Source organism: Doryrhamphus excisus, linkage group LG18 (assembly GCF_037039965.1).
Source record: "Doryrhamphus excisus strain RoL-2023G ecotype Guam linkage group LG18, RoL_Dexc_Guam_v1.1, whole genome shotgun sequence".
Lineage (NCBI taxonomy): Eukaryota > Metazoa > Chordata > Actinopteri > Syngnathiformes > Syngnathidae > Doryrhamphus > Doryrhamphus excisus.
The window spans coordinates 14,354,168-14,377,309 of NC_136374.1; the positions used below are offsets into that span (position 1 = coordinate 14,354,168).

At 41.3% G+C, this 23,142-nt stretch overlaps 1 protein-coding gene across 3 annotated transcripts in view; it reads right to left on the minus strand.

Moving 5' to 3' along the window:
* The window catches only part of arhgef10la (Rho guanine nucleotide exchange factor (GEF) 10-like a), a 124,828-nt gene that overhangs the window by 21,291 nt on the left and 80,395 nt on the right, over positions 1 to 23,142 (minus strand). For all 3 annotated transcript variants that reach the window (XR_013630250.1, XM_058054589.2, XM_078798403.1), the window contains 2 exons: positions 8,017 to 8,103; positions 365 to 579 (listed from right to left, as the gene is read on the minus strand). Coding sequence is in view for 2 of the 3 variants with exons in the window: in XM_058054589.2 (XP_057910572.2) it covers positions 365 to 579; positions 8,017 to 8,103 (302 nt within the window). In the remaining variant the exon portion in view is untranslated. The remainder of the gene's footprint in view (positions 1 to 364; positions 580 to 8,016; positions 8,104 to 23,142) is intronic.

Here is a 23,142-nt window from a genome sequence, read left to right on the forward strand (position 1 = left end):
GAAGAATGAACAGACTGAACAATAACGACATGAAGATTATAACATGTGGGGGTGTTCTTCTACATCAGCCATCACCAAACGGTGCTGGCCCTTTAAGGACCAATGATCAGTTAAAGGGAATGGGAAGTATAATATAATAATACTAACATACAATCATGCTGCCGTAATTATGATGTTTACGTGATGACGACACTCAAAATGATCCAATGACATTGTAAGAAAACTCATCAGTGAGTAAAAATGTAAAACGGGTCGGTGCCGACCCGAACACAAGAGGTTAGATGTAATGAGGTCAAAATGAGGTTCGGACCTTAGTTGATTTTAATTGAAGAACCCTGTTCTTCATAATGCAGTAACATCTCACCGTCCATCGTCTAATCCCACGCAGATGTTGGCGCAGCTTCCTTGGGTGGCTTTGTGATCTCCAGACTCCGTCTCCGCAGTCAAAGAAGATTCCGGCACATATTCCAGACACCGGATGGCGGAGCTTACTTGCAGGCTCTTCACCGCCCTTGGTACAGGTCTGTTGAGGGAGAAGATCTCTATTTGGCCCTGGGAGGCCCCCCCACCTCCAGCCACCTGCGGGGAGAAGGCGCTCATGTTAAGTTGATCAGAAAAAAACATTCATTCATTTTTCTGCTGCTTATCCCCACAAGGATCGCGGGGGATGCTGGGGTGAGAGGCGGGGTGGCCAGCCAATCACAGGGCACATATAGACAAACAACCATTCACACTCACATTCATACCTATGGACAATTTGGAGTCACCAATTAACTTGGAGAACATGCAAACTCCACACAAAGATGGCCGAGGGTGGGATTGAACTCGGGTCTCCGAGCTGTGAGTTCTGAGTGCTAACCACTCGACCACCGTGCAGCCCAGAAAAAAACAATTACTAATTTTTTACTTGAAAACCTCTGACATTTAATATTAAAAAGATGCTATAAAAATAAAGACAAATCAATTTGCAGAATGAAAAAAAATGTTTTGTGTGCAGACAGGTCGACCTTAATTTTTGTATATTTTTTTGTAATAATTTCTGCCAGAACTGTCAACCATTTGATTGCTGAATAACAAAAAATGTTTATTAATTTGCAGAAATGTGACAGTTGCCAACATGAAGACAAAATGGAGCAAGTTTCATTTAAATGAAATGATAGATTTGACTCTTTTGATAGTATTGTCTTTGTTTGGACATTCTTTGCCTGTCAGCGTTTTAAAGAGGAAATAAAATGAAATCAATTATCCATTCCAAGTTTGTCATTTGCAGTCGCTTCTCACGTTGAATGCTAAACACATCTTATGATAGATTCACAAAGTCAACCCCAGCACATCAGACAACTCAAAAGTCTTTTCATCACAGAAGACAAAAAAGTAAGTTTCTTAGATGGATCAGTGCTGCTTAGCAATTAATGTTTTTTTATGAGGCTACCGGATCAAGTAAGAATTGATCGCTGGAGTTAGTTCAAGATCTCGGCTTTACAAATGATGCTAACATTTGAGATTCACATGGTCACATTGACTTTGATATTAGATATAATCAAGGTTACTTTGTACACTCCTAAGATATACTCTTTGTCTTAAAAGGCATCTTTGTCTTAAACTGCACACTCTCAGATATTTGTCTTCTTGCACAGTGCAGCGTTTTTCTGTCCTTGTTAGACCCGGTTTGTGCTGCTCTCTGAAGGGAGTAGTTAACAGCATGGCAAGAGATTTTAGTTTTAGTTTAGATTTTTTTAGATGGCTTTTCTAATCATCTATTAGCCTTATAAAATGATGAACTTGGATTAGCAGCCATACCAGGAGATTGATGCAGAGGACTGACAGTTGTTGATAGTAGGCTTCTATGCAAAAATTTACATCCTTCTTTGAAAATCATCTGATTCATTTTAATTGTTTGTGAAATGGATAAAAATGTTTGTGAAATGGAAAAAAAATGTTTGTGAAATGCATGAAAATTTGTTTTTCTGTGGAAAACAAAGAAATATGCAAGTGATCCCAAAAATTTGAGCGGTAGTGTATATCCAGATTTTGTAATTTTCAGGGAGTAACTTTGATCTCCTCTGAAAACCTACTGATTTTGTATTAATACGACACGGCTATCAAAACAAAATGGTTTAATTTAATTTGAACATGCATCGGATTAGTGAGTGTGAATGGTTGTTTGTCTATATGTGCCCTGTGATTGGCTGGCGACCAGTCCAGAGTGTACCCGGCCTCTCGCCCGAAGACAGCTGGGATAGGCTCCAGCACCCCCGCGACCCTCGTGAGGAAAAAGCGGTAGAGAATGAATGAATGAATCGGATTACAATTGAATGCATCACATAATCAGTTCACAGTTCCACATGTCCAAAAGTTACAATTAGTACTGTTACATTTGTTCACTTCCTGCTTTCCTAATATGGTTTAAGTTTTTTTTTTTTTTTTTTTTGTATTTTGTATTTAATTTATGTTTTACATTTGTGGGCATAACAGATAATGATAGCCACAACAATGTACAATAGAAAAAAATGGCTTGTAGCACCAATGCATAGAAAACGAAGGAAGAATCACGGTTCATGGTACCAACGGCCACCCAAACTGTTTGGTTATTGGAACCTGATGACTCTGTTGTCAAACACCGGGGAATGCCCAGAGCGGTCGTCTACAGCGATTAATTAATTTCCTATTGGGAGATTTGTCTTGTCCTCGGTCGTATTCAAGTAAGATAGGAAGTAAAGTAAATTGTTCAAGTCGAGCCCGCCAAAAAAGAACCTCCATGGATGTCTAGGCCATTTCCATCTGCAGTAACATCATATAATTAAAGTCCAGTCTTTCCCTGACGAGGGGGCAATTCACCATAACAAACTGCCGCCAATCATAACAGGCTTCACAAAGCAATCCACACACCACCTGCTGCACGTCTGCCTCAATGGAGCGCTCATTTCCTGTGTGCCACGCTGGCCTTTGTGCCAGCGGTGACAATGCCAACGCTGACAAAAAACCAACACGGCGGCGGCGGCGGCCTCCCAACCCATTTGTGATGCATTTGCAATCACGCCACTACGGGTTTCGGATATCGCTTAATTCATCTTGTGTGTGTGTGTGACGCCTTACAGGATCTTTGCTGAAAAATACAAGGGCCCCTCTCGGTGGAGAAGTGGCGTGCTGCCAGACACCCAAGATTTATTCTCCGTTTAAATCACATCATGTGATGGTGACATGAGCTAAATATAGTCTTTAGCCCCCCTCTCCTCCACGCTCGCCCTTATTTGCATGCAATCATTTGTTTGATTTGTATCAGCGTGCAGAATCTGGACAGGAGAGATCCTGTGGGCTCTGGAGGATGAGCCAGAACAAATAATGGTCTGTTGAACAGACTGAAAAGAAGATAGCTAAGACTTATCTTGCTACGAGGGACTCAAAAAAAAAAAAAAAAAAAGATGGTTTCAAGTGGCGCCTCTCCACCTACACGCTTCCACTCCACAATTAATGCGCTCACATGTTGGTTCTAAAGCAATGCTCATTTCCCCTTCGTGACAGCACCGTGTCCTTCCTGGCAAAGTGCTCGCCACTCATTTAGAGAAACAGCCATCTGCAGTCATGATCTGGACTGAGTCCTCCTTGCCGCTCAGGGGAGGAGGCAACTTCCCAAATGCTTTGCCAGCTTTAATTAGATTAGTTTGGACACAGGACGGCAGTGTGGGAGATGAAGGCATAGTTCGCTCAAGTGTATCCGCTATATTAGGCAGCCAGAGATTTTTGGGTCAAAAGTTGGTATCTGATGTATTTCAGCCTCACCAGTGCTGACACGTAGTGGAATATATTAGAATCTATCAATAGCCACGTTTACATGGACACAAATGTTCAAATTCCATTTGGTTTATTTGCTCAAACGGAAAGAATGTAACCTTTGTATACACCTCATTCCCAAAGAAAAGTGCCAATCCGAGTGAATATATGGAATATTCCTTTCCCCAATCCGATTGAGGTATCTTGTACCTGCTCAATCGGAAAGTTGTCAGACTGTCAGAATGCTGAGATATGACGTAACACGCAGCTCAAGATGTTCTTCAATTTTAAAAAATGGAGGCGAGCAATCGGCACTGGACTACTGCGGAAAGTTTGTTTTTGATTCAAACTAAATTTCAAGACTGGACGAAGGAAAAACTGGCAATACGGAGTTATTCCAACAAGTGAAAGAAAAACTCAAGGAAGTCGGTATCACGTGATGTTGATGTTTACGTTTTACTGCAAATGCCCCATTGACTATTCTGGTTGATTATAGATTGGAATATTCCTTTCCATGTATACCATTGCTGTCGGAAAGGTCATTCGGAAAGATTCCATTCGGAAAAAGAAAAACTCCTCATGTAAACGTGGCTAATGTACTATTTGTGGAATAAGTCTTCTGCTGTTCTTATTTCTTGTGGAAGAAGGCGTGGAACAGACTGTGATGATGTTTCCATCATTGTCAGCATTAAACACAATATCCACGTTTACATGAGAAATTTTTCTCTTTCCGAATGGAATCATTCTGAATGACCTTTCCGAAAACAATGGTATACATGGAAAGGAATATTCCAATCTCTTGTCTACATGCGCCGCTATAATCAACCAGAATAGTCAGAACATCACGTGATTCCGACTTCCTCGAGTTTTTCTTTCACTTGTTGGAATAACTCCGTATTGCCAGTTTTTCGTTCGTCCAGTCTTGAAATTTAGTTTGAATCAAAAACAAACTTTCCGCAGCAGTCCAGTGCCGATTGCTCGCCTCCATTTTTTTAAATCGAAGAACATCTCAAGCTGCGTGTTACGTCATATCTCAGCATTCGCTGAAAGAACGCACCCGGGAACAGAAAAAGATAAAGTTCAATCTTGCTAATATTTTATAATTAAGCTCGGCACATGTTTTATATAGATATGTATTTTCTTTTTTAATAAAACTGGACTTGTGAATGGCGTATAGAAGGGTTTAGATTCTGTTCCACAGATGGCGCTAATGCACACGAAAGCTGCTTGCCAACCGCCAATAAACAACAGAAGAAGAATGCAGTCAACTTTCCGATTGAGCGGGTACAAGATACCTCAATCGGATTGGGGAAAGGAATATTCCACCCCTGGGAATCGGATTATATATTCATTCGGATTGGCACTTTTCTTTTGGGAATGAGGTGTATACAAAGGTTACATTCTTTCCGTTTGAGCAAATAACCCGAATGGAATTGGAATATTTAGGTCCATGTAAACGTGGCTAAGTTGACCTTATAAAGTGTTTGTTACCGATAAGATTTTACATGGGTGCTGCTCACATACCCAAACCCAATCATAAACCTGAAAGAGCATCATGAGTAACCTCCTTGGCGCCGCATTCCAACACCTTCCTTTCTCCGCTCGGTGTACGATTGCTTGTATTGAATGGTGAAGAATTGAGCTCGAACGCGGTGGAGCTGGTGTTTTCAAGGCCGGAGGCTGCCCACGTGCTGTGAGCTTCACTGGTCATGAAGGGAAACGGCAATGTGGCATTATTAAAAGGTTTCACTCCTTAGTGCACATTAACAGCTGCTTCAGCGAGTCTATTAACCAGAGATATTGTGGAGGGGAACCGGTGCCACTGAGATCAAACGTAATGTCACATGGTGCGGTGCACCAACTCCAGAATGGATGATGATTGGTTCTGGAGAAGATTTTTTTGAGTGATATTTAACAGCACATTGGTCGGCAACTGATGATGTCAGAAGGCGTGGCCAATATTGTTGATTATACATCAGTATTGAAAAATGACGGCGTGGACAAGCGGTGAAGATCAAATCGGATGAGACTGCAATTCCCAGAAGGAGGAGATGGAAGATGCTCCTTATTGAACGTTCAAGGCTTCATTCATATTGCTCTTTGATTTAGGGTGGTATAGGATAGACGACCAACTGAGGAATAAGCAAGCAACGGCAATGCAGCCGAGGAAGAGAGCGATGTCAGGTGTCAAGAGACATACGGAGTCAGCTTACCCGCACAGCTTCATCTTGCTACTCTATGTTATTTTAAAAAAACAGGAGGTAAACAGGAGGTAAGCAGTTCATTGGCCTAGGAAGTTTTCGGGTTTGACTCTCAAGTCGTCTTTAATGCGGTCTTTTTCCAATCCCTGAGAGTGAAAAAAAGGGCAATACTCAAGAGGACGTTGAGTATAAAAGTGCAATCAAGTTGAGGACGCTGTATCTCGTGGCGAGTCTACGCTCATATGGGTCACTTCCTGGATTACCTGACCAACTTCCCACCTCCAAAAGACTGGGGTCAGCATCATTCTTTTATAATATGGGCCGCTTTAATTCAAAAGTGGCTAGTCTTAGATCTGGTGTGCCTCAAGGCTCCATTTCGGGTCCAGCCTTGTTTGCTCTGTACATGTTACCATTGGGGTCTATCATCTCTAAATGTGATATTATATTTCATTGTTTTGCAGATGATCTCCAAATCTACCTGCCTTTGAAATCTGATACAGACTCCTTTTCTGCCCTCATGATATTAAGCAGTTGTTGTCTCTGAATTTCTGAATTACCGTATTTTCTGGACTATAGTCGCACAAGGCCAGAAATGCATAATTAGGCAGAAAGAAACATAGATAAGTCGCTCCGGAGTATAAGTCGCACAAGGCCAGATATGCATAATTAGGTAGAAAAAAACATAGATAAGTCGCACTGGAGTATAAGTCGCATTTTTTGCGAGTAATTTATTTTCCAAATTACTTGACCGTGAACCGTATTTTCTGTATTTTCTATGTATTTTCTATGTATTTTTTTGTGTGTATTCTTTTTAAACCGCATTTTCTGGATTTTCTATCTATTTTTGTATTTTTTTTTGTATGTATTTTTTTGTATGTATTTTATTTTAATAGATTTTCTATGCCAGAAATGCATAATTATGTAGAAAAAAAACATACATAAGTTGCACTGGAGTAAAGTCGCATTTTTTGCGGGTAATTTATTTTCCAAACTACTTGACCGTAAAACCATATTTTCTGGATTTTCTATGTATTTTTGTTTTTTGTGTGTATTTTTTTCAACCGTATTTTCTGGATTTTCTATCTATTTTTGTATTTTTTTTTTTACGTATTTTTTTTGTATGTATTTTATTTTAACATATTTTCTATACCAGAAATGCATAATTATGTAGGAAAAAACATACATATGTCGCACTGGAGTAAGTCACATTTTTTGCGGGTAATTTATTTTCCAAACTACTTGACCGTAAACCGTATTTTCTATGTATTTTTGTATTTTTTTTGTATGTATTTTCTTAAACTGTATTTTCTGGATTTTCTATCTATTTTTGTATTTTTTTTTGTATGTATATTTTTTTATGTATTTTATTTTAACGTATTTTCTATGCCAGAAATGCATAATTATGTAGAAAAAAAACATGCATAAGTCGCACTGGAGTATAAGTCACATTTTTTGCGGTTAATTTATTTTCCAAACTACTTGACCAAAACAGACATTACGTCCTCTTGGAAGGCAAGTTCTAACAATAAAAGAATAGAGAACAGGCTGAATAGGTGTAAGATATGCTAACACAATGCTTATTCAGCTACACAAAAAATAAACATGAACAGAAAAGGTGTCCAGTGTTTATGTAACATAAACACTTTTTTCATTTATAAGTCGCTCTGGAGTATAAGTGGCAGGAACAGCCAACCTATGAAAAAAAGTGCGACTTATAGTCCAAGAGATGTCACCATATAACCCCAATCCTGGCCCAATCTTGGTTTTTAAATCGCTGAATGGGCTGGTTCCGTCATACTTATGTTACTAATTGACTGTTTATGTTCCGACCAGAACTGTGAGGTCTTCTAAATACGCTTCGGTCTAAACTTAATTCCGGAGGTGATAGGGCAAACATGTGCAAACACAGATTATTATTCCAAAAGTCCTGGTTATGGGCTAAGGCTGACATGATTCAAAGCAGTGCAAACTGGGTTTTGTGTCGTCATTTTTTTTTTTTTTTAACACTCAGCTCACTGTGTGTGTTTTTGTGTCCGTTACTCACCCAGAGAAAGCCTTGAGGTAAGGAGGTGCTGGCTGCCGAGAAGCCCAACATTGCACAGTGAACAGGATTGTGGATGGCGGCTTCAAGCTACAGGAGACAAAATCAATATTGATTTTTCATACATCACCTTAGCAGTCCACCCCCACTCAACCCCACCCCCCCATATGCTGTCTCACTGCATTTTGTCTAAGTGACACACAAATCGTCAGTAACTTTGACACTTTTCCAAATTCTATTCTGTTCAAAGTGTCAGATTCTGCCGTTGCTAAGGACTTTGTTATTTCATGAGTGATTGATGATTCTCTGACCCTTTCTTTTGGGGGGGGGGGGGGGGGGGGGGGGGGGCATGGCACACCACGCCGACATCGATACTTGGACAAGGAAAGTTGGCCTTGTATCACCACAAATTGTGATTCAGCGGAAATACGGCTACTGTTTCAAACAGCAAGGTGGCGATAGCTTGTGATTGTTGCTATCAACCAAAACCATAAAAACACTTAAATGTAAACATACATAAATATTACCTATTCATCCTTAACCCTCCTGTTGTGTTCGGGTCAGCACCGACCCGTTTTACATTTTAATGCATAAAAAGAATCACATAACATTTGTTTATTGCATCAAGAATTTTTGACTTTGTCAGGAAACTCTATTTCAACAAAATAAAACGAAAAAAAAATGACTACATTTTAAAACAGTCTGGTTGAAATAATGACCACTGTATTGTTAGGGTCGGTTTTGACCCGGTTATAATAATATGACTATAAAGCAATATTTTGAGCCACAACTGAAATCATAAGTGTTTAATTAGCCAACTCCTCTTCTCATCATGTAAGCTTCAGGGGATTCATTTTGACCGTTTTTTTCATTTTTCCAGTATACAAGCAGAAAAAACAAGGTCCAGACATGTGATGTGAATTCACTCATTTGATTGGCTGATTTCACATTTACAATTTGGATCATGGAAAGAATGGCAAGAAGTACAGTGAACCAAGATCTGGACCTGTTCTGCTTTTTCATTTCACTTTATACTAAAGTTCTGTTGATATAATAACTAATAATAACTTTTTCTACCTTTTCTTGACATTAATATATATGGGTCAAAATTCACCCGATAATGATTAATACTAAAATGAGAAAATAAATAAACTAATTCATTTAAGAGATATCTTAAATCAAGCAATAGCCAGGTAACAAAATAATGCAATTTATTAATATGATTCTTTTGAGGTTCACTTGACCATTTTTTGTAAATTAAAATTGAGGGGGTATATTGACAAAAAAGGCCTCCATGCCCACACCAAAAGTATTAAAACCAATATTTTCATGGATGATGAAGGTAACCATAATTTGATGGTAACTTATTGTTTTTAGTGTATTTTATAGCTGATTTAATACATGGGTCAAAACATAAGAGATGATACCAGAAATCGAACACAAGAGGAAGGTTAATGGAAGCTGTTCTTATTGGTCGTTATCATCTTAGCGCTGATTATTATGATTTTAGTGTGTGACGGGCCATGTGACAGCCAAATGGCTAATTATATTTTGCCAGCGTTGTTTCTATAGGTGGGAGGCAATGAGTCCGAGGGGGGGGGGGGGCGGCGGCCACCACAGTGCAGCGCGCCTTTAGCTGTCGTCCTCTACGACGGGGAGCATCAATCACAGGTGATTTATAGTCTCCCGCTAACAGGCCCCGCCCCCTTTTCCCTCTTCTCTTGGGCGTGTTAGTAAACAAAAAAGGTCAAGTGGCTGCTGCTGCTTTTTCCATTTGCTACGCTTCTTTGCTCCGCCCTGTCACCCCCCCCCCCCCCCCCCCCTCGCTCCAATGTCTGTCTCCGTCATTAAGCACGGTTCGACCTTACTTGTTCCTCTTTAAAACTTTTTCAACCTCTCTCTCTCTCTGCTAGTCCTCCATCAAGTCCAGTGAGAGGACATTTTTTATAGTTGATTAATTAACAGCCATAACAGTATCCGATATGGAAGGAAGGGCAAGACAGAGAGAAAGAGGCCGGGAAGCAGATCGGATGCTGGTGCTGGAATTTTGAGAATAAATAATTTTCCTTAGCTTCAGTGCTTCAATGCTTTTGTTATCATCTCCGTTGGGACCGTTAGCCATCATTGACATTTAACTGATGCTGTACTGTTTGTCACTCTTGTTGTTGCTGTTTTTGTCTCTCTCTACTGCCCCCCCACCCCCACCACCAACCCAAGTTTCTCTTCTTCTTGCTCCTGTCCGGACGCTCCAAATTCGCATAACAAAAACATAATTCATTCATTTTCTACTGCTTTTTCCTCACGAGGGTCGCGAGGGGTGTGAGAGGCGGGGTACACCCTGAACTCAATGAGGTTTTTAACACTATTAGAGCTCTCTAGACTTGAAATAGCAACCCTATAGCCACCTTTATATATTATTCATTCATTCATTTTCTACCGCTTATCCTCACAAGGGTCGCGAGGGGTGTGAGAGGTGGGGTACACCCTGAACTCAATGAGGTTTTTAACACTATTAGAGCTCTCTAGACTTGAAATAGCAACCCTATAGCCACCTTTATATATTATTCATTCATTTTCTACCGCTTATCCTCACAAGGGTCGCGAGGGGTGTGAGAGGCGGGGTACACCCTGAACTCAATGAGGTTTTTAACACTATTAGAGCTCTCTAGACTTGAAATAGCAACCCTATAGCCACCTTTATATATTATTCATTCATTCAATTTCTACCGCTTATCCTCACAAGGGTCGCGAGGGGTGTGAGAGGCGGGGTACACCCTGAACTCAATGAGGTTTTTAAACACTATTAGAGCTCTCTAGACTTGAAATAGCAACCCTATAGCCACCTTTATATATTATTCATTCATTCATTTTCTACCGCTTATCCTCACAAGGGTCGCGAGGGGTGTGAGAGGCGGGGTACACCCTGAACTCAATGAGGTTTTTAACACTATTAGAGCTCTCTAGACTTGAAATAGCAACCCTATAGCCACCTTTATATATTATTCATTCATTCATTTTCTACCGCTTATCCTCACAAGGGTCGCGAGGGGTGTGAGAGGCGGGGTACACCCTGAACTCAATGAGGTTTTTAACACTATTAGAGCTCTCTAGACTTGAAATAGCAACCCTATAGCCACCTTTATATATTATTCATTCATTCATTTTCTACCGCTTATCCTCATAAGGGTTGCGAGGGGTGTGAGAGGTGGGGTACACCCTGAACTCAATGAGGTTTTTAACACTATTAGAGCTCTCTAGACTTGAAATAGCAACCCTATAGCCACCTTTATATATTATTCATTGATTCATTTTCTACCGCTCATCCTCACGAGGGTCGCAGTGGGTGCTGGAGCCTATCCCAGCTGTCTTCGGGGCGAGAGGTGGGGTACACCCTGAACTGGTGGCCAGCCAATCACAGGGCACATATATGTAGACAAACAACCATTCACACTCACATTCATACCTATGGACAATTTGGAGTCGCTAATTAACCTAGCATGTTTTTGGAATGTGGGAGGAAACCGGAGTATCCGGAAAAAACCCATGCATGCACACTCCACACAGAGATGGCCGAGGGTGGAATTGAACCCTGGTCTCCTAGTTGTGAGGTCTGCGTGCTAACCACTTGTCCGCCGTGCCGCCTACATCAAATCAAAACTTAAATAAAAATGTCATAGTACAGGGAAGTTGTAGCTTAAACCTTTCCTGACAGAGCAAATCTGTTTAGCATGTAAGGACATTTATATCAACAATACTATCTGCCCCAATGGCAGGACGGGACGCCACAAAAAAAATAAAAAAAAAAAAACATTTAAAAAAAGAAAAGCCTGAAGGAAGCGTGATGCACACAAACCATTACCATAAAGTATCATTGCGATAAAGACAAGATGAGTACTTGAAGAGTGAAAAACTCCCATTATGAACGCCACCATTCCATGGAACAATACGGAAGATGGAAAGCATGAAAAGGCAAGGATGGATTGTGTGACGATGACACGGCAGAAGCTGATCGATGGAAAACCACTTCACCGGACTTCAGAGCCTCCGCGAGCATGACAACAACAAAAGGCTGCAAGATCATTTCCAGCTGTGAATCAGCAAATTGAATTGATTGGCGCCACTGTGGGTTGTCAGCCTCGGTTGCAGCCGTTCTGATGCTCACACGCCGCATCCATACATCCATCCATCCATCCATCCATCCATCCATCCATCCATCCATACATCCATCCATCCATCCATCCATCCATCCATCCAAGCCAAAATGCATACCTTTGGAATGTGTGAGGAAGTAAAACAGTGATAACATTTGAGCTCTACAGAAATGTGCACACACCCCCCTCACAAAGGTTGCAGGGGGTGCTGGAGGCAGGATACACCCTGGACTGGTGGCCAGCCAATCACAGGGCACATATAGACAAACAACCATTCACACTCACATTCATACCTATGGACAATTTGGAGTCGCCAATTAACCTAGCATGTTTTTGGAATGTGGGAGGAAACCGGAGTACCCGGAAAAAACCCACGCATGCACGGGGAGAACATGCAAACTCCACACAGAGATGGCCGAGGGTGGAATTGAACCCTGGTCTCCTAGCTGTGAGGCCTGTGCGCTAACCACTCGTCCGCCGTGCAGCCTATAATGAATTATTCATTCATTCATTTTCTACCGCTTTTACTCACGAGGGTTGTGGGGGTGCTGGAGCCTATCCCAGCTGTCTTCTACACCCTGGACTGGTGGCCAGCCAATCACAGGGCACATATAGACAAACAACCATTCACACTCACATTCATACCTATGGACAATTTGGAGTCGCTAATTAACCTAGCATGTTTTTGGAATGTGGGAGGAAACCGGAGTACTCGGAAAAAACCCACGCATGCACAGGGAGAACATGCAAACTCCACACAGAGATGGCCAAGGGTGGGATTGAACCCTGGTCTCCTAGCTGTGATGTCTGCGCGCTAACCACTCGTCTACCGTGCAGCCTGCACCCATACATTTAACGCATCAAAGTGTTCGCTGCCTAATTTAAAGCCCTGCTTGTGCGTGTCGCCACAACACATCACGGGTGTATTTGTGGGGGGGGTGGGGTCGTAAGCTCGCATGAGGGCGATGAGGGAGGCTGTTTTCATCAAGGGGAGGACGTGTGCAGGTGAGCTAATTAAAGGTAGATTTGTCGACGTGACGAGAGGGCAGCCCCGCAGCTGCTGGTTAGCCACGACCCAGCAGTCTCGCCCTGCCCGTTCCACCCAGGAGGGCACCGGCCCATATGCTGGATCCAGGTGCTTTGCAGAGGAGCCGTCATTTTCTTCTCCGTGACATAAATGTCTATGATTAGACTCGTTTCTGTGGAGCAGAAGAAGTCTAAGCAGCTACCGGCTCTCTGTATCTTATCCATGTAACAGGATAAATATGACGAGGTTTATTGATAATTTGGGCTGTCAGGCTGTCATCCTTTACTAGAACCCATTCAATACTTGCAATTACTGTTGTCTTAGATGCCAAAAGTACTCTAAGGTACACGGTAATAGTTGCTTCTGACGCAATGGTCCCTCTAAGAAAATCCATGTAGCACACAAAATACAATCTAACTCGAACTGTAAATGAAATGAACTGTCCTGCCAATCATAAGATCCGGTTTGCATGTAATGGTAATGGTTGAATTTCATTTGAACATGCATCAGATTACAATTGAATGCATCACATAATCAGTTCACAGTTCCACATGTCCAAAAGGAGTAGGAAGAAGCAAAGCTTATTAAATCCTACCCCTCCATCTGGTACTTTTACAATCAGTAACTGTTACATTTGTTCACTTCCTGCTTTCCTAATATGTTTTTTATTTTTTATTATTTTTTTAATTTTATTTTTGTCCCGTACCGAAGTACGAGGTGATATGAGCATCCAATGCCATAATGGGTACCATAGTAAGTGTCAATATAGTGATATATATAGCACATCATGACTGGTTCAAGACTCTTCATCCTTGTATTTAGCAAACATCAACTGCTTGTATTGTTTCTTGAATTGGCTCATCGTTGTACATTATGTACAGTACATACTGTACAATCACAGCCAATCAGTTAATTAACAGTATGTCACGTAGTACACGCCAAGCCAAAGTAAAAAAACAAAACAAAACAGTTCTTTTAAAATGGACTGGCTGTCAAGTATGAGGAAACAAAAGTTTGTGTGAGGTTGAGAATAAGGAACCAAGTCATCTGTTCATGGATCATCACATTTGATAACATTTCAATCCTGCATAGAGTCGTTCATCTTATTGTCACCATATATGGCAGCCTGCACTGCACCGGTCACATCAAATACCCAATACACTCTAGCCACAACATTAGGTACACCTGTGTAATCTGACAAAAGGCTATAATAGCCAACAGCACAATAACAGCCATTGTTGGATCAATACCTCTCTGACAGTCTCAGTCAAACTCAGCTCAACACTGCAATTAATTAGCTTACAGGCATTCATAATGTTCTGACTGGTAAAAATATAATAATAATTATTATTTTTTTTATTATATTAAATTCTGCATCTATTCCAGCTTTGTCACTGCAATGTTTTCCAACGCCTTTGCCCCCCCGGTTCCAACACACACAAGTATTTTTTACACGCCCTAACAAGCACTAATAGAAAATTTCCACTGTTTATTAAGTGGCAATTGACTGGTACCAGCACCCACACCCCACTGCCCCGGGGCTAGATGTGGGACGGCGCTGCAGTGCGAGTCAACAGTCCAGAAAAATACTCGCATTCAAAGCTGCAGTCGATGTGCACTAAATGAGCTGCTAACATGGAACATTTGCCAATGGTGCTGCTCGGGTTCCCATGCTGGGTGCTTTATTGATGTTTTTTGGCTGCCTATGCTATGAATTACTTTTATGTGCTGAAGATGGAATTTGCAGAATAGTCATATTTATGTTTTTAACAAGGTGCAATCACGCCTGTGTCGGTACACATCACAACGCAATAATTATAGAGTAGAAAAACCCAAAAGTGGTACAATTTGAACCAACATTTTCAAACCATGACATAAGTTAATTGGTAATGGTAATGGTTTCATTTCATTTGAACATGCATCAGATTACAATTGAATGCATCACATAATCAGTTCACAGTTCCACATGTCCAAAAGGAGTAGGAAGAAGCAAAGCTTATTAAATCCTACCCCTCCATCTGGTACTTTTACAATCAGTAACTGTTACATTTGTTCACTTCCTGCTTTCCTAATATAGATTTTTTTTAAAGAATTTTTACAATTTTTTGTCATGTACCAAAGTACGAGGTGATATGACCATACAATACATAATGTGTACCATGTGTACCATGACTGGTTCAAGACTCTTCATCCTTTGTATTTAGCAAACATCAACTACTTGTATTGTTTCTTGAATTGGCTCATCGTTGTGCATTGTTTGAGTTCATTACTCAATCCATTCCATAGTTTGATTCCACATACTGAAATGCTATGGCTTTTTAACGTATGAACTATAACAGCAAGTTGAAGTATTTGTGATTTTAGAAATAAGGAGTTAGTATATTCTCTGTAGGCGGCATTATGAATTATCCTTACTGGCCTTTTTTGCAGTACATTTAACAAGTGAAGATTGCTTTTATAGTTATTAGCTCATATTTCCACACAATAAGTAAGATATGGTAGAACCAGAGCGCAATAAAGAGTGTGGAGTGATTTCTGATTTGTTTCCAGCTCATATTTATTTAAAGAAATGTATTTTCCTTCACCCTTTCAATGTCTACACCGTCTATTTGTATTTGCTGGTGCGTGTCCTTTCTGCTGTTACCAACCAGCATGATTTTAGTTCTAGCAATTAGATGTTATGTAGCGCATATCAGCATTTTTTTGACAGTTTATTTCATCAAGAAGAACACTATGTCGAAAGTAAACTCGGATATACTTTCATGTCATCAGAGTACAGTTGGTATATCAGTATTGATTTACTATCCACTGAAAATGACAACACACGGCCATTATCTGGCAACACAAGCGAGTAGCAAGATAATTGCGTCTTGCCTACAGTCAAGCTTGTTTGAGATAGCACGATCCAAAAATGCCGCCGGCACTCTGGAGTAGGGGTGTCAACTAATCGACAATTTGATTCAGAGGACGGGTATCACTCTGCAAACTGCTCCATTACGTTTCCGGCAGACATCTTCAAGGGTGAGGAGTTGAACTTTTAGTTTTGGAGGGTTAAGTTGCTTAAATAGTTATTTACTGTACAGTACAGACAGGATTTCTAAGGCGAAATGTTGGAATTATTTGTGCATAATCTGTTTGGACCTCTCTCACACACACACACACACACACACACGATCCTGAGCCGCCATACTTGGCCGGCAAATTTTTGTTTATTCTTTATGGTATGTCCAATACATCTGGCTCTCTAATGAACCTCACGCAGCACGACCACAGCATCAAGGCTGCTCCTTGACGTTGTAATTTTGCGAGCCAAAAAGCCCAATTCAAATTCCGCCCACATCTCCTTGCACAGATCAAAGGGCCGGGGCCGGGCGCCTGCTGTGTCCGCACGCCAACACACACAAAAGTCGTATGAAGACAATAAAACCATCCAAGGAGGCCTGATGTTTAGCTCCTGGGCTCCTCTCCGCGTTGATGTGTGCTTAAAGAGCATGTTAATGTCACAATCGCCACAGTCGTCCTGTTTCCACGGCGACACGGCAGCTCACGTCAACAAAAATTACCGCTTGAGGATGTCGACATTCGTATGCAAGACTTCATGGAGTTCTTCCTCCTTGTGTCCTTCATAGCTGCTGCTGCTGCTGTTGGCCTATAAATTTGATGCAAATTTGCTGTGTCGCTGCCGTGCCCCTTCACACACACACGCACGCACCGAGTGATGACTGCGGTTCCCGCTGAAGATGAAAGCAGCACGCCGCCGCCACCGCCGCCGCCGCATTAGTGGGTTCATCCTGTTCACATTGCCAGAGACATCAGCGCCGACAAGACGACATGTGGGACACACGTGTTTGTCCAAACAGAGTGCTGGATTCAACTCCGGGCACGAGGTTGACAAGAGCTTTCCAGAATTTTGCAAAACAAACGTCCACACCACTTTGCAATATTCTCCTGAAATGTCGGTGTTGGCTTATAAAAGCCTGGATGCTGATTCTGTGGTGGTCCACTCGGCGAAGCAATGCGGACCACCAAACATGCCCAAAGTTCTGATGTTTTAAGCCAATTAAATGCACCTATACTAGTACATACAACCCATAGCTATTCAATACAAAAGGTGAAATAAGAAATATGCCATTATTAATGTAAGAATGCTTAGCTATAGTTGAAAGTGTCAGAAAGGTATCAAAAAACATGGACCACATTCACAAACAAGGGGCGCTGGAGCCTATCCCAGCTGTCTTGGGACGAGAGGCGGGGTACACCCTGAACTGGTAGCCAGCCAATCACAGGGCACATATAGACAAACAACCATTCACACTCACATTCATACATATGGACAATTTGGAGTCGCCAATTAACCTAGCATGTTTTTGGAATGTGGGAGGAAACCGGAAAGGCCGAGGGTGGGATTGAACTGGGGTCTTCTAGCTGTGAGTTCTGCGCGCAAACCACTCGACCGCCTTATGCAGCCTTATGAACTCCAATTCCGACAAAATAAGAAAGTGGGGTTCGGCAGTAGTCCGTCAGTCTTCGGGAACGCTTAGGAGTGTGACCAATCACAGCGGAGTGGGCGTGGGTGGAATAAATTATCCAAGTAAAAACAGCTGGAATAGGTGCAGATTCAGGAAAATATAGAAATCATTCTGTGCGGGTTATTGTGTGTAGCTGCTCTGTCAGAGTCACAACTCAATACAAAAGGTTGAAAATGTTACTAGTTCAAAACCGGTCCTTTGATTGTAATCAAATCCTTTTTTCATTCATTCATTCGTTTTCTAGCGCTTTTTCCTCACGAGGGTCGCAGGGGTTGCTGGAGCCTATCCCAGCTGTTTTGGGACGAGAGGCGGGGTACACCCTGAACTGGTCGCCAGCCAATCACAGGGCACATATAGACAAACAACCATTCACACTCACATTCATACCTATGGACAATTTGGAGTCGCCAATTAATTTTTTTTGAATTTTTGGAATGTGAGAGGAAACCGGAAAGGCGGAGGGTGGAATTGAACTGGGGTCTCTTAGCTGTGAGGTCTGCGCGCTAACCACTCAACCACCATGCAGCCTTATTAACTCCAATACCGACAAAATTAAAAAGTGGGGTTCGGCAGTAGTCCGTCAGTCTTCGGGAACACTTACGAGTGTGACCAATCACAGCGGAGTGGGCGTGGGTGGAATAAATTATCCAAGTAAACACAGCTGGAATAGGTGCAGATTCTGGAAACGCCGTTATTCCCATTGCCGGTGGTGGTCAAAATTAATCAATGGCGGGCCACCCCAAATAAATAAAGTCATGGAAAGAACTCTATCATTTCTGACTGTATGACCCACCTGGAAGTTGTACTTTAAAAGTACGTTATTAAACGTTAGTACTGCACAAGATGAAGAAGTTAAACAACATGCAACAGACGAATGTTCACAGCAGAAGTAGAAGTTGAATGCCTTGAAGACAGTTAGCAGATTAATGAGCGGAGACAAGGCAAAAGAGAAGAATAAAAGTCTCTTTAGCCCCTCTACACATTGTTGCATAATCAGAGGGTAAGAATGAGACCAAATTAGCACATTTTACAGATCTGTGGGCTCTCCCTTTTGGGCGCATATTTTGTACGAGACGGAATTGAGGGGAGGGAGTCGTATAGCTGAAAGTGTCTCTGATCCCCTATAATTGCTCCGTTACGTGTCACAGTGACAGCCGAAACGACCTCGCTGTACAGATGAGGGCGTGTCCTGGCTGCTACTTGCAGGAACCACACTGCCCTCTACTGGTAATGGTAATGGTTTTATTTCATTTGAACATGCATCAGATTACAATTGAATGCATCACATAATCAGTTCACAGTTCCACATGTCCAAAAGGAGTAGGAAGAAGCAAATCTTATTAAATCCTACCCCTCCATCTGGTACTTTTACAATCAGTAACTGTTACATTTGTTCACTTCCTGCCTTTCTAATATAATTCAAGTTTTTTAAATTCATTTTTATTTATTTTTTATTTTATTTATTTTTATTATTAATTCATTAATTTTAATTATTTAATTAATTTAAATTTTTATTTAATTTTTTTATTTTAATTTTTTAGATATATTTGTTTATTTTCTTATTTTTTGTCACGTAGCAAAGTACGAGGTGATATGACCATACAATGACATAATGGGTACCATAGTAACTGTCAATATGGTAATGGTAATGGTTTTATTTCATTTGAACATGCATCAGATTACAATTGAATGCATCACATAATCAGTTCACAGTTCCACATGTCCGAAAGGAGTAGGAAGAAGCAAAGCTTATTAAATCCTACCCCTCCATCTGGTACTTTTACAATCAGTAACTGTTACATTTGTTCACTTCCTGCTTTCCTAATATTGTTTAAGGTTTTTTTTTTGTTTTTTTTTTGTTTTTTTTTTAATTTTTTGTCCCGTACCGAAGTACGAGGTGATATGGTGGTATGAAGTGGTAAGTCCACTCAAGGGACGGCAAGGAAGACACACCAGACTCAAAGAATGCAACACTGCAAATCCTCAATATCGCAATAAAAGTATAGCGGTACTAGTTAAATGATTCCAGCTCACAGTCCCAGCAATCGGAAAAAAAAAAAAAAACACCTCGTCATTAGAGCTGTCATCTCAACCGCAAATTAAAAATCCCAAATCCAATTCGCCTTCCCTGCTCCAGCTGTTTAGTGAATTAATTAAAGATTTAGTTCCACAGCAGGCGATGATGACATGACAATATTTGCATACTGATGGTAGCAGGATCTCAGGGTTTTTCTTTTTTAATATAAAAAAATATGACCGCATTACTGTTTATTTTCTGAAAATTCATAATAACCATAATTTATTTTGGTAGAAACCGCCATACTGCATTTATCTATACAGTGTGACCTTCAAGAAACAGCTTCAGAGTCAACTCCACGATGGCGACCTAAATCCTTTGAGACGCATTGCCCCCCCCGGAGAACTGACATCCCTTTTATATTGTCTTTTTAAAGCCCCTTTGTTCATAACATCATCTCTGCTTTGAGACACAAATCTTCTTCATCTCGACTCCGGAGCTTCATAAATCCGTCACTCACCGGACAGCGCCCTCGCCGCCGCGAACACATCGTTCAGGGATGCTGCTCGACAAGCCCGTTTCTGTGGCTGTAGCAAATACGAGGCACCGCTGTGTAATCACTCCATCAGCAGGGAAGATGGATGCGCAACATGGCTCTCCTCTCCAAATAACACCGGCTCGTCTAAACAAACCCGTGCCCCGCCGACCTGGGCGGCGTGATTGCAGGTGCGTTACAAAGGCAGAAATCACCTGTGACACGTTAAGGGATTCCAGCCTGAACCGCACTTTTTTTTTTTTTCCCGCAGGGGTGAAATAAATAAAAAAAAATAAGCAAAGCATAACACAGTATAGATAAACAACAATGATGATCTGTATGATCTACTGCAGTGTATTTAGACGCGAGATGCGAGGAAGCTGCATGGCTTCCTAATCCTGATGCAGCCCAAACCAGTTTGTCATCCCGCACTTCAAAGCATACATGATGAAATCCCCCGAGGTATTAGAGCAAAGCTGTCATGGAGGGGCCCGTCCTCGCCTAATGCCTCATAAACTCCGTCAGTTCCTCGACTATTTCTACAGCCTGCCCAGCTTTGTGTTGCTAAGTACCTTTTACAGCTGCCGAGAAAGAAGTGCAGGAATTTGGGACTCATTACGTGGATAGCGTACCTGTTTCTCCCTTCCTGTAAAGGTACGTAATGATCTCACGAAGGCCCTGGACTTCGTTATAATCAAATTCATCTTAAACTATTCAGTGGATGAGATTGCTGTGTTTACTGGTCTCCAAGCATGGAGCTGAATGACATTGATGGGCTCCTAACTCGGATGTGACAGCTCACAATTTAACTCCCAAAGTTAAGACTCATCAGAAAAGTGTGGCTTCCGAATGCATTAATTCCTTTAATAGTAATGCTAATGGTTTTATTTCATTTGAACATGCATCAGATTACAATTGAATGCATCACATAATCAGTTCACAGTTCCACATGTCCAAAAGGAGTAGGAAGAAGCAAAGCTTATTAAATCCTACCCCTCCATCTGGTACTTTTACAATCAGTAACTGTTACATTTGTTCACTTCCTGCTTTCCATAATACAGTTTAAGGTTTTTTGTTTTTTTTTAATAATGTACCTCGTACCAAAGTACGAGGTGATATGACCATCCAATGACATAATTTAGTCGTTAGTTAAGTTTTTTTATTTTTTTTTATTTTTTTATTTAATTGATTTTAATTATTAATTGATTTAAATTATTTTATTTAATTTTTTTTATTTTAATTTTTTTATATATTTGTTTATTTTCTTATTTTTTTTTCACCTACCAAAGTACGAGGTGATATGACCATACAATGACATAATGGGTATCATAGTAAGTGTCAATATGGTAATGGTAATGGTTTAATTTCATTTGAACATGCATCAGATTACAATTGAATGCATCACATAATCAGTTCACAGTTCCACATGTCCAAAAGGAGTAGGAAGAAGCAAAGCTTATTAAATCCTACCCCTCCATCTGGTACTTTTACAATCAGTAACTGTTACATTTGTTCACTTCCTGCTTTCCTAATATAGGAAAGATGGGTTTTTTTTTGTTTTTTTGTCACATACCAAAGTACGTACATTCCAAAAACATGCTAGGTTAATTAGCGACTCCAAATTGTCCATAGGTATGAATGTGAGTGTGAATGGTTGTTTGTCTATATGTGCCCTGTGATTGGCTGACATTCATACCTATGGACAATTTGGAGTGGCTAATTAACCTAGCATGTTTTTGGAATGTGGGAGGAAACCGGAGTACCCGGAGAAAACCCACGCATGCACGGGGAGAACATGCAAACTCCACACAGAGATGGCCGAGGGTGGGATTGAACTCTGGTCTCCTAGCTGTGAGGTCTGCGCGCTAACCACTAGGCCACCGTGCAGCCCAAATTAAACTATTACCATTAAAAAAAATGCAAGTGAGCAACAACCTTGTTGATGCTAATGGTGCTGTAGTCTGTTCCAATTAAGGTCTTTCAAAATGTCAACAAAGCCAAAGGAAGTGAGCGTAGTTTCCTTTAAATCCCAATGTTGGTTGTCTATTAGGCCCAGATAACGCCATCACAGTGTGTGTATGTGTGTGTGTGTGTGAGTGAGAGAGAGTGAGTTAGAGTTTGATGGCGAGGGCAGGGGGAAAAAAAATGAAAGCGATAAATTCAGAGTGTCTGCCTCAGTCCCACTCAGCGCCACTGTGATAAGGTTTATCTCCAGTGGCTAACAAGTTGGCCCAGTCAGCCTCTCCAGCATCCCGCCGAGCGTACCGGGCTGCTCCGAGCGGCATGCGGCCAGTCGTGGGTTGAGCTCCCTCAGGGGGGGCTCGCATTGTTCATGCTGTGCTGCTTTAGAACTTTGTTTTCTGTCAGAAATCAATTTGGCCCCTTCGGCCACATCGCTTTTAATCTCGGATTTCTTTTTTATTTCTTTTCCGCTCTCTCTCTCTCTTTTTCTTTCTTTCTTTGCACCTTTGCTTCCTCCTTTGGAGTGATGTAAGTGGGCCTGCTAAGATGAGCTGCAGAAAGGGATGCTGCAGAGCTTTGGCAAGGTGTGTGTCCCAGAGGCTAAGATGGAGACACAAAGAAGGAGAAGGGGGGGGTGCTGCTGAGTTAAGCCCCTAATCACAGTCTGCTCTGCATGACAGACTTAAAGTCACTCCGTTTAATGCCACCTCCTCTTTAGTCGCAAGTGGGAAAGTAATACTGCTGCTAACTTCCCGACACTACCATTCTCCTCATCGCATTTCAAGATATAAACGTTTATTTTACTTTGATTAATCTTACTTCACTGAAATTCACTTATCGAGGTCGGGTCTGGAAACAATGAACTGCAATAAATGAGGGATGACTGTGACAATAAAGCCAATATTAGG